Source organism: Muscardinus avellanarius (assembly GCF_963383645.1).
Source record: "Muscardinus avellanarius genome assembly, chromosome: 16".
Taxonomy (NCBI): Eukaryota; Metazoa; Chordata; class Mammalia; order Rodentia; family Gliridae; genus Muscardinus; species Muscardinus avellanarius.
Genome location: NC_137802.1, coordinates 21599249 through 21614675, shown reverse-complemented (window position 1 = coordinate 21614675; position 15427 = coordinate 21599249). Strand labels below are relative to the sequence as shown.

Genomic DNA, 15427 nt, shown 5'->3' with positions numbered 1-15427 from the left:
GTGCTGGGGATTGAACTCAGAGGCATTCTACCTCTGAGCTATACCCCAGGCCAGTTTTATTTCTTATTTGGGAAAAGGGTCTCACTAGGTTGCTGAGAGCCTTGCTAAATTGCTGAGACTGGTCAAGAACTTGTAATCTTCCTGTTTCAGCCTCCCAAGTACTGGGATTTATAAGTATGTGCCACTACACACAGAAACATGGAATTAGACCAAGAACATTTTACTTGGAAAGTTGAGGACAAGGAGGATTTCTCCTTCCCCAGACATGGCCTGGCTCCTTGCCTGGGTTTCATGGAAGGAACTACCTGATGAGCAGAAGGATTGGGCATGATGCTTGTGTTTCCTTTCAGTATTCTCTCCTTGCAGGAATCACTGAGGAATGCCTCTGCACCCTATAGAACCAATGCCTGTGCGGGCAGACTGACTGGGAGGGCAGGTGAGGCCCAGCAGGGTAGCCACTCCCCACCCCAGCTTCTAGCCTGTCTGCATTTGCAGTCACCTGGGGAAGGTGGGAAGGCTAATGACTCATTATCCCTGCAATTAGACACATCACCAAGGCACATGGTTCCCTGCAGGACTAGTGCCTCCTGCTGTCACTGTGGTTCTGTTCAGTGACTTCTCTTCCTACCTAGATGAGGAACACAACCCCAGGAAGTGGTCATCATCTTCCTATAGCTGCATAGTCCTAGGATGAAGAGTCTGGGGCATGAGAATCACTTGCTTGTACTCCCCAGACACATATAAAACCTCTAGGGACTATGGGGACTGATCATGAGGAGGAGCTTGTGGATAGATCTTAAGCCAAAGATCTATTTATACACACAAATATGTATATATGTCTCTGTCTGCACACATATGTGCATAGATGTGTCACTACACTGTAAAGGTAAGACTGTTCCTTGTAAAAGACAGTCCTATAAGGCTGAGTAGGGATGAATTCCAGCAGGGAACTCTCTGGGGGAGAAGGGAGCTTCCCGTTTCCCCTCCCCAGGGTTGTTCTCACTGAGTTGGTTATCCTTCAGATGGCCCCAGGGATTCTCCATTCTTGACTTCAGTCCAAGAAAGGGCCAAAAAAGCCAGGCATGGGGGTGCACCCATGTAATCTCAGTATTTAGGAGGCTGAGACAGTAGGATCACAAGTTCAAGACCAACCTCAGCAACTTAGCAAGACCCTGTTTTAAGTGGATGGATGGATGGATGGATGGATGGATGGATGGATGGATGGATGGATGGATGGAGACAAAAAATAAAAAGAGAGACAGCCAAACAAAACTTTTATAAGACAGCAATGACTGTTCCCAAAAGGCAGAAAAACAGGTGAGAAAGTCTATTTTCAGTAGATGTTCCCTAAGTCCAGGTTTCATATCCTAAAAGTGCTAGTCAAGATAAAGTTGACAAGGCTTCAGTCCCCACATTTTTTGGTGCTGGGGGTGGAACCCAGGGACACTCTACCTCTGAACTATACCCCCTCCCCTAGTTTTTATTCTTTATTTTAAATCAGGGTCTCACTAAGTAGTTGAGGTTCTCACTAAGTAGTTGAGGCTGTAGTATCCTCCTGTCTCAGCCTCCTGAATGCTGGGATTACAAGCGTGCGCCAACATGCCCGGCTATATTCTTTATTTTGAAACAGGGTTTCACTGAATTACATATGGCCTCACTAAGTAGCTGAGGCTGTCCACAAACCATGATCCTCCTGTCTTAGCTTCCCAAATACTGGGATTACAAGCCACATGCCTGGCTAGTCCCCACATTTCTAAAAAAAGTAGCACCCCTACCTGCCTCTGGAGCAGCTGGTTAACCTTTCTCTGATGCCTCCAGGACATGCCCCACTGGCCCTGACAAGTTGGCTGGAGAAGAGTCTGAACAGAGAACATGAAGAATTAGGAAATGGCCTGGATCTAATACTTTCCAAGAGCCAGATCCCATGCAAGGGGTTTCACACAGTCTTTCATGTAATGTCTCATACCAATCCTGAGAAGTCTTCTCCATTTCCCAGATGATAAAATTGAGACTCAGGGTAATAAGTCACTTGCCAAGGTTTCCCACAAGCAGCAAGTGGCCACACCAGGTTCATCCCTTGATCTATCTGGCTTCCCGTCTCCAGCACAGCTCACTCAGCCTGGCCTCAGTTATGGCCAGGTCTTCTCTCCACCCACATTCACACTAACATTTTTAGAGTCTGTATATGCCTGAGCAACTCTCTGCTGTTCTCCACCACACCCTTCCCTTCCTACAGGGTTTCCTGTAGTAAGTAGAATCCAAACAGAGAGATTTAGTCCCTAAATATAGGAAGGAAGGCCCTCCCAGTGTAGAAAGAAGAAATCTCACTTTCAGTTGCTGTGCTCATCAATAATCCAGAAGCCTCTGTCAGGTCTGATCTCTGCAGTGGCTTCATCAATATTTCAGCTTCTCCAGAACCCTGTTCCTTAGCAACCACATCATCATGCTTTCCAGGAGGGCTGTTGGACCACATGTTCTCTGGGTTCCTGTCCTGTAGGTCCTGTTCCTTCTTGTCCTCATGATCAGATGGGGCCATTCATGCCAAGCCAGTGGGCTCTTGGTACTCATCCTGCCAGGGAAGATTGTACATACAGGAGTCATGTATATACCAAGTGAGGGAAGGGGCAGCTTGGCATGTCACAGCTTTTGCAGGTCTGCCCTAGATGGTACATAGGGATAGGGAGAGGAGGTTTAGAAGAAGTAAATGTATAGCTCATTTGCCTGCTCCTAGTTCCAGCTTACCCTTGTCGCTCCTCTCCATAGACTTGGGAAACAGGATTGCACCCCTTCCTACCTGGGTTCATGTGCTGTTTTTCTTTGTGGCCTAGGTGCAGTGGAGGCATGCCTTTTGCATCAGCTAAGACGCCGTGCTGCTGGCTTCCTGCGCAGTGACAAGATGGCAGCCCTGTTCACCAAGGTGGGGAAAACGTGTCCTGTGGCGGGGGAGATTTGCCACAAGGTGCAGGAGCTGCAGCAACAAGTAGAGAGCAGGTGAGCCCTGGCCAGCCCCTTCTGGCCCTCCCTTGGTGAGGGCCCAGCTAACAGTGGTATAGGATCAAAGCCCTTCTCCCTCCTCCAGCTACCTTCCCTAGCCCAGGGGCTCTCTGGTCTCACATCCTGTGGCACCAGGCCCCACTTCTAGTGCTACTTACTTGGGGTTTACCCCTGGACCTTTGCAATCCTGAAGCTTTCCCTCTCTTTGCAGGAAACCCTCAGGAGGCAGTCAGGAGGCCCTGCGGAAACAGGGCTCAGCCAGTGGGAAGGCCCCAGCCCTTAGCCCACAGGCTGTGAAGCACATATGGGTACGCACAGCACTCATTGAAAAAGTTCTGGACAGGGTTGTGCAGTACCTGGCGGAAAACTGCAGGTGATTGCCCTTCCCCCAGTTGGTCCCTTCCCAAGCCCACATCCTGCATAGGTCCTCAGCCCCCTGCCTCTCCGTGCTTGACTGAATGTGTACAGTCATGTCTCTAGCTCCCTTTTAGCATTTCAAAAGCACAAACCATAACAGACACCCCACAAAGATTCATCCAGCCAGGTGTGGTGGTGCATGCTTGTAATCCCAATACTGGGGAGGCTGAGACAGGAGGATCACAGGCTTGTAGCCAGCCTCAGCAACTTAGTGAGGCCCTCCACAACTTAGACCCTGTTTAAAAAAATATATAAAATAAGGCTGGGGGGGTAGCTCAGAGGTAGAATGCCCTGGGTTCCATCCCCCATACAGCCAAAGGGGGGAGAATCTATTCTGTGGTTTTATTTTAATTTCTTTCTTTCTTTCTTTCTTTCTTTCTTTCTTTCTTTTTTTTTTTTTTTTTTTTTTTCCGGTACTGGGATGGAACCCAAGCACATTCTACTTCCAAGCTATACCCCCAGCCCTATTTTTTACTCATTGAGTTGCAAAGGGCCTCACTAAGTAGCTGAGGCTGGCTTTGAACCTGTGCAAGCCTCCTGTCTCAGCCTCCCAAATGCACCACCACGCCCGGCTTTTATTTCTTCTTGATGACTGACATGAAACTGGTCTTTGTGGGGAACATCCCTCCATAGTGAGCTTAACCACCCTGGACTGAGTTCAGGAGCCCTGGCAGTCACTTTTTCTGTCTCTCCTCCTGATAGCAAGTACTACGAGAAGGAAGCACTGCTGGCAGACCCTGTGTTTGGCCCTATCCTGGCCTCTCTTCTTGGTGAGCCCGAGAACTTAGAGGCCTGTGTGGGAGTGAGGGACAGGTAGTAAGGGAGCCCTATCTAAACTAATCATCCCTGTCTTCACAGTCGGACCTTGTGCCTTAGAGTACACAAAGCTCAAGACAGCTGATCACTACTGGACTGATCCTTCTGCCGATGAGCTGGTCCAGAGGCACCGTATCCGGGGTCCCGCCAGTCGCCAGGATTCTCCTGCAAAACGCCCAGCCCTGGGGGTGGGTGCCCCTCTCCCCATATCTTGGGCTCATGAAGGCTATGCCTGTGGGCCTTAATGGAGGGAATATTGGCCCCCAAGGTTGTGGCCACCCCAGGAGATCCTTCTTCCCACACTAGAACCTGCATACATGCTGAGTCTATGTCAGTCTGTGGCTTGAAAGCAGAGAGTGGCCATAGCAGGAGGTGGCCTTGGATCAGCTAAAGATGTGATCAGCATGGAAGCCTGAGGGCTATCAAGTCTTGGGGCTGATTTCCCAAAGTAGGGGCTGAGCCATGGCTTTCCTGGCAGATCCGGAAGCGGCACTCTAGTGGTAGTACATCAGAGGATAGGCTAGCTGCCTGCGCCCGGGAATATGTTGAATCCTTGCACCAGAACTCAAGAACACGGCTGCTCTATGGCAAGAACAACGTGCTCGTGCAGCCGGTAAGAAAGCCCAATGCCACTACTACTCTTTTCTGTCTCCTTCTTCTATAGTTTCCAGAAATGAAAGCTTCGCAGTCCTCCTGTCTCAGCCTCCCAAATGCTGGAATTACAAGCGTGCACCACCCTGGCTGGCTGGTTGTTTGTTTCCTAAGGAGTTTGACTAGTGAGAAAGGGGAAAAAAACTCTACCTCAATCTCACTGTTTCATAGGACTCATACCCAGCCTGGAATTGGCAGAAGCCAGAGACAACATCTGCCCTGGCTGACTGAGAACCAAGCCATTCGTGGGTAGAAATGGCAGCCAAGGGGACAGGGTGAATTCCCAGCTTGGGTGTGGCTGGCCCAGTACATACCTGGCATCCAAGAAGATGACAGGACAGAGCCAATAGTACCAGGCCAAACAGGAAGAGGAGATGCCCATGTCAGCCACATGGCTTCTGCCCAGTTTCCAGTCTAGGACTTAATGGCTGGCCCAGCCTGGCCTGCCTGCTCCCACCTGGAGCCATCCTAGGGAGCTCCTAGCCCCTCACTGTGTGTGTGTCTCCTCCTTATAGAAGGAGGACATGGAGGCTGTCCCTGGCTACCTCTCCCTACACCAGTCTGCAGAGAGCCTAACTCTGAAGTGGACCCCCAACCAGCTCATGAATGGGACTCTGGGGGACTCTGAACTGGAAAAGAGGTAGGGTTTTGGCACTCATTCCTGGGAGCCAGGGAAGGGAGTGGGGGCTTGATAATAGGCAGGGGATGGAAAGACTCAGCCTGCTCCAGGAGTCAGGCCTTTCCCCTTATCCCAATGCCAAGAATGGCAGGAGAGGCTGCCTGGAGTGATTCCCAAGCTCTTGAAGACTACACGCCTGGCTGTGGAGAGTCTTGACTGAGCCAATCTCCAGGCAGCCAAGACTGATGGGCTCTATGCCATGAGGACAGCCTCAGGCTCAGAGGGACATGGCTGGCTGAGGTTACTGCTTGACTTTGGGCTCCAGGGTGGTTTCAAAAGGTAGTAGGGCCAGGTGATGAGTAAGGCAGGATGACAGGTCTTGTGACACCAATCTGGTTCCTTTCCAGTGTTTACTGGGATTATGCCTTGGTGGTGCCCTTCAGTCAGATCGTCTGCATCCACTGCCATCAGCAAAGTAAGTCGTCTTATCCAGGCTCAGGGATGGGAGGCGAGAGAAACCTCACAGTTGTACACTGTGCAAGGGGCCCTTGTTTCTTCTCATTAGCCCTATTTTTTTTTTTTTTTTCAGTATTGGGGATTGAACCCAGGGGCATTCTACGTCTGAGCTACACCCCCCAGCCCTATTTTTTCTTTTGTGTGTGTGTGTGTGTGTGTGTGTGTGTGTGTGTGTGTGTGTGTGTGTTAGTTACTGGGGGTGGAACCCAGAGGCTTTCTACCTCCGAGCTATACTCCCAGACCTATTTTTTATATTTTATTTGGAAACAGGGTCTAAGTTGCTAAGAGCCTCACTAAGTAGCTGAGGCTGGCTTCAAACCTGTACAATCCTCCTGTCTCAGCCTCTCAAGTGCTGGGATTACAAGTGTGTGCTACCAATGCCTGGATTATTATTTATTTTGAAACAGGGTCTCACTGAATTGCAAAGGGCCTCACTAAGTAGCTGAGGCTGTCTGCGAATTACAGTCCTCCTGTCTCAGCCTCCCAAATACTGGAATTACAAGGGTATGCCGCCACACTCGGCTCATTACCTACCCCCCCCCCTTTTTGTGTGGTACTGGGGATGGAACCCAGGAGCATTCTACCTCCGAGCTATACACCCAGCCCTGTTTTTTATTCTTTATTTTTAAACAGGGTCTCATTGAATTGCAAAAGGCCCCACTAAGTAGTAGCTGAGGCAATCTTTGAACCGCGATCCTCCTGTGTCAGTCTCCCAAATGCTGGGATTACAAGCGTGGGCCAGCACGCCCGGCTACCTACCCCTATTTTTTACCTTTTTTGTTTTTCAATGCTGAGAGCTTTGTGCATACTGTGTGCACTCTACCACTGAACTATACCCTGGCCTTCACTGTCCCCCTTTTTTTTTTTTTTTTTAGTACTAGGGATGGAACCCAGAGGCATTCTACTTTCAAGCTACTCCCCCAGCCCTATTTTTTATTTTTTTTTTTTTAAACAAGGTCTCACTAAGTAGCTGAGGCTGTCTGCAAACTGCGATCCTGCTATCTCAGCTTCCCAAGTACAGGGAATGCAAGCATGCACCACCATGCCCAGCACCTATCCCTGTTAATTAGGATCCTATGCCACACTCAAGCCTGATTGTCTTCTTTGTGCCCCGCCTGGGAGCCTGGCCATCGGGCTGTGGTGATGGGCGGGGAAGTCTCAAGGAGGGACCCAGCCTCACTTTGCTGCATTCATCCCCCAGAGAGTGGTGGCACGCTTGTGCTGGTGAGCCAGGATGGCATCCAGAGGCCTCCACTGCACTTCCCACAGGGAGGACACCTGCTGTCTTTTCTGTCCTGTCTGGAAAATGGCCTGCTGCCTCGAGGACAGCTTGAGCCCCCGCTGTGGACCCAGCAGGGGAAGGTACCTCAAGGAATGGGAGGCTCTGGGTGCATGGTTGTGTGGGTGGTTCTCCAGCCACACCCCTTCCTTTCCCCATACAGAATTCTTACGAGCAGCCTTGGGTGGGGCACTGGATAGAACTCTTCTCTGGACAGGCTGACCACCCCCTCCCTCTGCAGGGCAAGGTATTCCCCAAGCTTCGGAAGCGCAGCATCATGCGGTCTGTGGACACAGAGGAGTTGGACATGGGGCAGGCTGCAGACTATGTGTTCCGGATCATCTACCCTGGGCACAGGCATGAGCACAGTGAGTATTCCTGACCTCCTGGTGGAAGAGAGAAAGGTGCTTAGGGAAGGAGGGAAGCACTGTGTCACCCAGGAGGGCACCAGGCTGGGTCCCCAACCAGACCAGGTTAAGAGGTTTGTTGCTTAGTCTTTCTGCTGGACCCTTTACCCACAGATCATTCCCTTGAAAGATTGCCTCTCTTCTACTTAGCAGTCTTTCTAACATTTTCCCCCAAGACTCTTGGCTCAGCAGATCCTGGCATCACTGTACAAGATTCTCTTAGTCATCCTTTCATGCTCTGCCCTTGGGCAGGGGGGCAGTGTGGAGGGACTAGAAATAGAAGGTAGAGAACTCTCCATCTCTCTTCTGCCTGATGCCCAACCTGCACAAGGCAGCCTGGGCATAGACTAGTTTGTGTTTCTTTTTGGATGGTGCAAATTATTCACTGACTCGCTCAGAGCCAGAGCCCTCCCAAGCCATCTCCTCGTGAGAGGAGGTTTGGGTGAAGTAGAGGTTGCATCTGAAGAGAGCAAGACTTGGAGCTTAGATGTAGAGATCTGGGATCTGGAAGGTGATTGGCCCTTCCTAGGCCCCCACCCTGGACACACCCTTCTAAGCCAGAGGGCTCTGTGTATAAGTATCTCCCAACATCAGTGTTCCCTTTCTGGTCAGAGTGCTGCTACTACCCATAGGTTTCTCTGGTCCAGTCTCACAGTTCATGTGGATAAGGTAATGGAATTTGCCAGCCCAGAGTACTTAACTGCCAACCAAACCACCTGCACCCTAAATTTCCTAATTAGTGCAAATAGGTTGTCTCTGTATTAATAGACAGATGACTCAGACTGCATACATTTGGTCCCAAAAGGCTTGAGGGCACAAGATGTGAGGGGTCACCCTGCCCTCCCAGACATCTTCAGCCACAATGGGTTTGCAAGCCCAGCGTTTAACCTCAGGTTGTTGCTCAGTTCAGATTCTTCATTCTCTTGAGTCAGTGGCATTTCTCAATTCTGGTAATTTCACTTTCCGAGAGAGTAAGCCAGGGCACCAGGAGCTGAAATTCAACTGAATGACTCAGGCTCTTGAGGGCAGCTCTGGGAAAATCCTTGGAGGAGAAGGTTTAATTTCAAGTCTGAAAAGAGGGATTTGGTGGTAGGGTAATCTTCAGACTCGGTCCAGCCTGACCATGATGGGAGCTGAAGAGTGATAAGGATTCTACCACCGGTCAGGCCCCACCTTGGTCAGGGCTGGTGAGCTCTCCAGCTGCCAGCCTGTTCCATATAATCCCTGTCTTTCACACACTCACATGCACCCCAGTTCTCTCTCTCCTCTTCCTCCTAGAGAGGACCCCTCCAAAGAGTAGAGCTCTGTAGCTGCCTCCCACTCCTTCCCTCTTCTCTCCCAGGTAATCAGCAGAAGGGCTCTCAGATCCCCTTCCCCTCTTCTGTGCTCTGCAGATTCAAAGTGATCCCAGCCTCCGTGCCATTCACCTCAAGGAGGGAATTGGTCCCTCCTGCCCAGGGACTAGGGTCCTCATGCCTCTGCCTCTCTCGCTATTCTCTTTGAGCAGTCACTATTAACTACCACCACCTAGCGGCCAGCCGAGCGGCCTCGGTGGACGATGATGAGGAAGAGGAGGATAAACTACACGCGATGCTCTCAATGATCTGCTCGCGGAACCTCACAGCTCCCAATCCGATGAAAGGTTTTTATCCCTCCCCCTCCCTGACCCACCTCATCCTTCACCCCACCTCTGGGCCCACCTGCCACCCACGGCAGGGGTTCAAACGGCAGTGTTGCCATTAAGGGACTCATATCCAGAGTGGTTCTCTTTCATTAGGAGGCAGATCAGGGAAGGCCCAAGGAGGCCAGACAGGTGCTTGCAAGTAGAGGGGACAGTATAGAGCAAATGGCTGTGGACTAAAGGGGACTTCATGCTGAGAGAAAGAAGAGCTGAGAAGGGCTGAGTGTCCAATCACCACTTGGGCCTCATGGTTCTCGGAGCCCCTCCTTACTACTGGCAGCCCAACTGGCAAATACCAGCCTGCTCTTTCATTCTCTCCTGCCAGCCTCAGTGCTGTGCTTCTGACTCTTATCAGAAATAGGACAGAAGCATGGTAGTTCGCAGCCAGCCTCAGCCACTTAGTGAGGTTCTCTACAACTTATTGAGATCCTGTTTCTTTTTCTTTTTCTTTTCCTCTTTTTTTTTGTGGGTCTGGGGATAGAACCCAGGGGCATTTGACCTCCAAGCTACACCCCAGCCCTATTTTTTGTTCTTTATTTTGAAATAGGGTCTCACTGAGTTGCGGAGGGCCTCACTAAGCTGCGGCTGGCTGCGAACAAACAGTCCTCAGGTTTCAACCTCCTAAATGCTGAGATTACAAGCGTGCAGAGACTCTTTTTCAAAATAAAGAAGAAAAAAAAAATAGAGCTGGCTGGGTGTGGTGACTCACGCTCGTAATCCCAGTTCTTGGGAGGCTGAGACAAGATGATCACACAGGTTCGAAGCCAGCCTCTGCTGCTTAGTGAGGCTCTCAGAAACTTAGTGAGACCCTGTCTCCAAATAAAATATATTTTTAAAAAAAGAGGTCTGGGAGTATAGATAGCCCAGATGTAGAAAAGCCCTTGGGTTCCACCCCAGTACCACCAAAAAAAAAAAAAAAAAATAGGGCTGGGGGTGTAGCTCAGAGGTAGAATGCCCCTGGGTTCAATCCCCAGTACTGCCATAAAAATTTGTTTTAAATGGAAGGAAGGAAGGTAGGTAGGAAGGGAGGGGTACCAGCTCTTTCTTGGGGTAGAGGTAGAGGTTAGACAAGTGAGGTGACAGGTCTGGACCACCTTGAGAAAAATCCCCAAGGCTTAATTTTTCAAGCAGGCCTGAGTGCTCTAGCAGGTATGGCCTAGTACTTTAGCATGAAATCTAGAAACATCTGCAGCAGGATGTCCAGAAAGGGACATAGGCTCAGGGCATTGTAACCTGAATTTGTAATTGGTTTCAGTGGACCAGATATGCCCCTAGTTTACTCTGTAGTTTTCAGCAAGTATCTCACCATCCCAAAGCTCATTTTCACCATCCCTGCCAGGTACTATAGCAGGGATGTCAGACAAGGGCTTTTTTGTGTGTGTGCGCCTTAGTAAGCCTCAAGAGTCTACAGTTGTAAGTCAGGCATAGTAGAGCACGCTTGTAATCCCCGTGCTTGGGAGTTTGAGACAGGAGGATCACACAAGTTCGAAGCCAGCCTCAGGTACTTAGGCTCTCAGCAACTTAGTGAGACCCTGTTTCCAAATAAAATATTTTAAAAAATATATTTTTAAATATTTTTATATTTTAAATATAAAATTTATACTCTCCTCTGGGAGTATAGCCCAGAGGTAGATAGCCTCTGGGTTCCATCCCCAGTACCACCAAAAAAAAAGTCTACCATTGTAGAGGTCTCCCTCCATTAGAAGCAACATAGCCCAGTGCCAACAATATTCCTCTCCCACTACCATCTTTCTTAGCACAAAACTGCATTGGTAGAGAGGTAACCCCACTCTTTGAGGAGAGCTATCAGCCTGGGACCCTATGAAGGCTAGGCATTGGTATTAAAGGAAAAGTTGGTTAGGAAGGAGCCAAGCCAACCCTCTTAGAGATTAGGGACCTTCTCTATCCCCGCCCATTTCCATGCCACAGAATAAATTGTTTCTCCCCTTTCCTTGATCCTAAACAGGGAGTCTAAGACTGTGTAACACTTCCTTTATGCTTCCTTAAATTTCCGCCAAGGAAAACAGTTCCTTAGCCCAGCTACTAAGCCAGTAATAATAATCCTCCTGTTCCTTCACAGGCCTGTGGTTTAGAACATACCCAAACCCCTCCCCATCAACCCTGCCACCTGCCACATGCCTGCCCTGGGCCCTGCCTTTCCTCCCAGCCCTTCCAGCACAAGTCTGTAGGCCAGGGCCAGATGGGAACATCCTACGTGATTGCCTCCACACACACCTGCCATCTGGTTCCTTACAAACTTGGGCCTGGGGCTGATGCTTATTTACACATTAACTGACTTTGAGTAGTATGAGAAAGTTGAGCTTTGAAGGAGACCAAGGCACTTCCCTTCTTCTTGCAGACTGGCAGTCAGGCTGGAAGCTGGAGGGTCCCTGCAGAGCCCTTGTCTAGGCACACTTGGTCATAGAAAGCCCATCCTGACTCGTCTTAGAGCTGAGTCCTTTAGGATCAGTATTGCAGGCCCACAGAACTTAGGATTTGTCTGAGCATTCTCTCACAGAACTCACGGGCTAGACCAACCCAGTGTGCAGCTCCTGGCCCCCAGTCCTTGGGAAAGAGGAGATGCAGAGCAGAATCGGATGGTGGGTGGGGAAGGGTGGGGAGGCCCACTTCCTCCCCAGTCCATGATGACAACACTGGAGTCTGTTCTGCCAGCCGTTGCTTTTCAGACCTGCGACATGCTTGACTTGCGCATGTGACATGAGTGGCGGGGTGTCCAGATCTCCTCTTCCCTTTTCTCCTCCTTTTCCGCTGCCTCCCAACAGAGCAGAAATGCTGTTCACTCTAATTCTGCTCCAGGCCAGGGACCTTTCACTCGGAGGCTTGGGGCTGTGGGGTTCACCCACCCTGATCATTTGTTTTACACTTTCCTCATGCTCAGAGGAGAGAGTCAGAGTCAAAGCTGACCCAGGAGACCCCCTGTCCAGCCTGCTGCCCCTTGCTTAGTTACTCCAGAGCTCCAGCTATCTGCACTGGGTTAATTCAGAGACAGTATTCAATGCTGGCTGGTTCAGCTCCTCCCTGGAGAATTAAGGTGAAGAGCATTGACCCAGGAGACCTGCCATGAATGGGCCCTGCTTTCTGGACATGAGTTTGTTCACCTTATGCCCACCCTCCACCCTCTGCACCTGTCACCCTCCCTGCCTGCCCGCCTGCTGCCTGCTGCCTGTCTGGCTGGGTCAGCCTCCACCTAGCTCCTCCCAAGACTGGCCTCTCTCCTGCCTGCTGCAGGCGCATGACCTGGGCCCTTCCCCATCTGCACTTGTCCCCTCCCTCTCTTCTTCCAGAGTTTGAAGCATGGCTTAAAGTCTTAACTCCCAGAGCCGCAGTCCATCCCCCTCACAAAGTATATTCCCTTAATTTGCCTCCTGTTGGAGCTGAAGGGCCAGATATGGATATAAATTTTATCTGTGGGGGTGAGGGGTAAGGCAGGGCAGGGCCTGGAGGGAACTTAACTCAGCCCTCCCCACCAAGGCACACCCACCCAAAACTAGAATCTAACTTCCAGAAAAACCAGACCTGGGCCTGCTCTGGACCTGGAGGGCCAGGGCCCAGGCTGAGCCAGGGGCACACTAGATTCACCAAAAAACCCCACCACTGCAGGGAGCAGTGTCCACAGCACACACCACCCTCTCCTTTTTCTTCTTCACCCCTCTCTGCTCTCTCCTCCCTGTTTTCTCCTCCCTGGCAGTGTCACCTACTCCTTTCACTTTCGCTCTCACTGTGCTTCATCGCCGCAGCTCTCTGGACATGCCAGTGTCCACTGTGAGCAGTGCCTTGCCCTACTTGGTCCCTGGAAACTCTAGGGTCTTGAGTTCTTATTCAAATCAGAGGGGCTGTCTGAGAAGGCTCCATCTGCCATAGTGTAGATGTGTCCAAGGAGCCATCTTTTGAGCCTACACCTGGGCATATTGCTCTGTGACTGCTGTGTTGGATGCCACAGTCCCTGACAGCCTTGGGGGTTTTGCCCTCCCTTCCAGGTCACCTCTGAGGAGCCTTCATGCTAAATGCCTCAGACTAGACGACAGGGTCTAGTCACTCAGCCACCGATTACCAGATCAAGAATCCCTCAAAAGAGTGAAGCCAGTGGGACAGGTGTCTCCACAATCCCTCAAAGGCTTTAATTTATAGACTCCCCTGGGAGGAAGGGGGTCACAGGTTGAGGATTTCCAAGCACCGTTTCGCACATCTGAGTATTTGCCTAAGAGAACCAAGCTGAGTCTTTACAGTCCAAGCTAACTGGCAGCGTTTCAAGGAGCTCAGGCTTCTGCTGCGCCTTCTCTTTCTTCCCTCCCCTCTAGAAAAAGTATTTTCTGATAGTGAGATGATGGTAGGTAGGCAATCACCCCAATCCAGAAATACAGCCCACTCTAGGCTTGGTGGAAACTGGGAGGTGTCAGGCACCCTCTCCCACAATTTTCTTCTCCAATATCTGGACCAGGCAGGCAAGACCCTTGTCCACCAGTGTGTGACTTTATGCTGTAGCTCTGGGCACAGAGGTGGCATACCAAGGCACTTAGGGGAGAGGCCTGCCAGGTGCTGACCATGGCCCCTCCTGTCTGCAGATGCTGGCGACATGATAGAGATGCAGGGTTTTGGGCCCAGCCTGGCAGCCTGGCACCTGGAGCCCCTGTGCAGCCAGGGTTCCTGTTGCCTCTCCTGTTCCTCCAGCAGCTCCCCGTATGCAACCCCCAGCCACTGCAGCTGCATCCCCGACCGGTGAGTGGGCAGGACCCAGACCAGCTTCCCATCAGTGTGTCTGTTCAAGTGTGTATCCCTCTATCCTTAGAGACTGTGGCACTTGCATGACAGTGTGGCTTCAAGTTGGACAGACCTGGGTTCTTATTTCACTTATGAGCCAGGCATGGTGGTACACACTTGTAATCTCATACTTGAGAGGCTGAGACAGGAAGAGCACAGGTTCGTGGCCAGCCTCAGCAACTTAGTGGGGCCCTCTGCAACTTAGTGAAAACCTACTTCAAAAAAAAAAGAATAAAATAGGGTTGGGGTAGCCAGGCATGGTGGCGCACACTTGTAATCCCAGTATGTGGGAGGCTGAGACAGGAGGAACACAGGGTCACAACCAGCCTCAGCTACTTAGTGAGACCCTTTGCAACTTAGTGAGACCTGTTTCAAAATAAAGAATAAAAAATAGGACTGGGAGCTGAGCATGGTGGCGCACACTTGTAATTCCAGTACTTAGGAGGCTGAGACAAGAGGATCACAGGTTCATGGCCAGTCTCAGCTACTTAGTGAGGCCTCTGCAACTTAGTGAGATTCTGTTTCAAAATAAAGAATAAAAATTGGGCTGGGGACATAGCTTGCAGGTTCCAGCCCCAGTACCACAAAAGAAAAAAAAAAAAAATAGGGTGTAGCTGTAGCTCAGAGGTAGAATGCCCCTGCGTTCAATCCCCAGTACCAAAATATATATAATAATTCACAGCTGGGTATGGTGGCAAATGCTTGTAATTCCAGCATTTGGGAGGCTGAGATAGGAAGATTCCTGTTTCAAAATAAAGAATAAAAAAATAGGCCAAGTATGGTGGCACACGCTTCTAATCCCAGCATTCGGGAGGCTGAGACTGGAGGATCACAGTTCACGGACAGCCTCTGCTACTTAGCAAGGCCCTTTGCAACTCAGTGAGACTCGTTTTCAAAAATAGGGCTTGGGGTAAAGCTCTGAAGTACAATGCCTGGGTTCCAAATCCAGTACCGCAAAAAAATAAAATAAAAATAAAAAATAGGGCTGAAAGTATAGCTCAGAGGTAGAATGCCCCTGGGTTCCATTCCCAGTATTACAAAAAAAAAACCCAACAATAATAATAATTCACTTATGCTACCCATGTGACATTGGCAAGTTACTGAGCCTCTACATTTCTGAACCTGTTTCCTTACTTGTCAGTGGAGATAACACTACCTGCTTCTCAAGGTACTTGTGAGGACTAAATGAATACCAGGCTCATTCCTGCACAACATGGGAACTCAGTATTTATGAGCATCCTTTCCCAGGTATACATGGGCTGCACACC

General features: G+C 50.2%; 1 protein-coding gene across 2 annotated transcripts in view; it reads left to right on the top strand.

Annotated features, from left to right (window-relative positions):
• Window positions 1-15427, top strand: part of SGSM2 (small G protein signaling modulator 2) — a gene marked incomplete at both ends in the record, with an annotated part of 57021 nt that overhangs the window by 27247 nt on the left and 14347 nt on the right. Inside the window, 11 exons of one of the 2 annotated variants that reach the window (XM_080712376.1) lie at window positions 2829-2991; window positions 3206-3367; window positions 4114-4181; window positions 4270-4415; window positions 4706-4840; window positions 5394-5518; window positions 5905-5972; window positions 7215-7375; window positions 7534-7660; window positions 9207-9341; window positions 13964-14117. In XM_080712376.1, the coding sequence (XP_080568502.1) occupies window positions 2829-2991; window positions 3206-3367; window positions 4114-4181; window positions 4270-4415; window positions 4706-4840; window positions 5394-5518; window positions 5905-5972; window positions 7215-7375; window positions 7534-7660; window positions 9207-9341; window positions 13964-14117 (1444 nt within the window). The remainder of the gene's footprint in view (window positions 1-2828; window positions 2992-3205; window positions 3368-4113; window positions 4182-4269; window positions 4416-4705; window positions 4841-5393; window positions 5519-5904; window positions 5973-7214; window positions 7376-7533; window positions 7661-9206; window positions 9342-13963; window positions 14118-15427) is intronic. The other variant, XM_080712377.1, reaches the window with a different exon arrangement.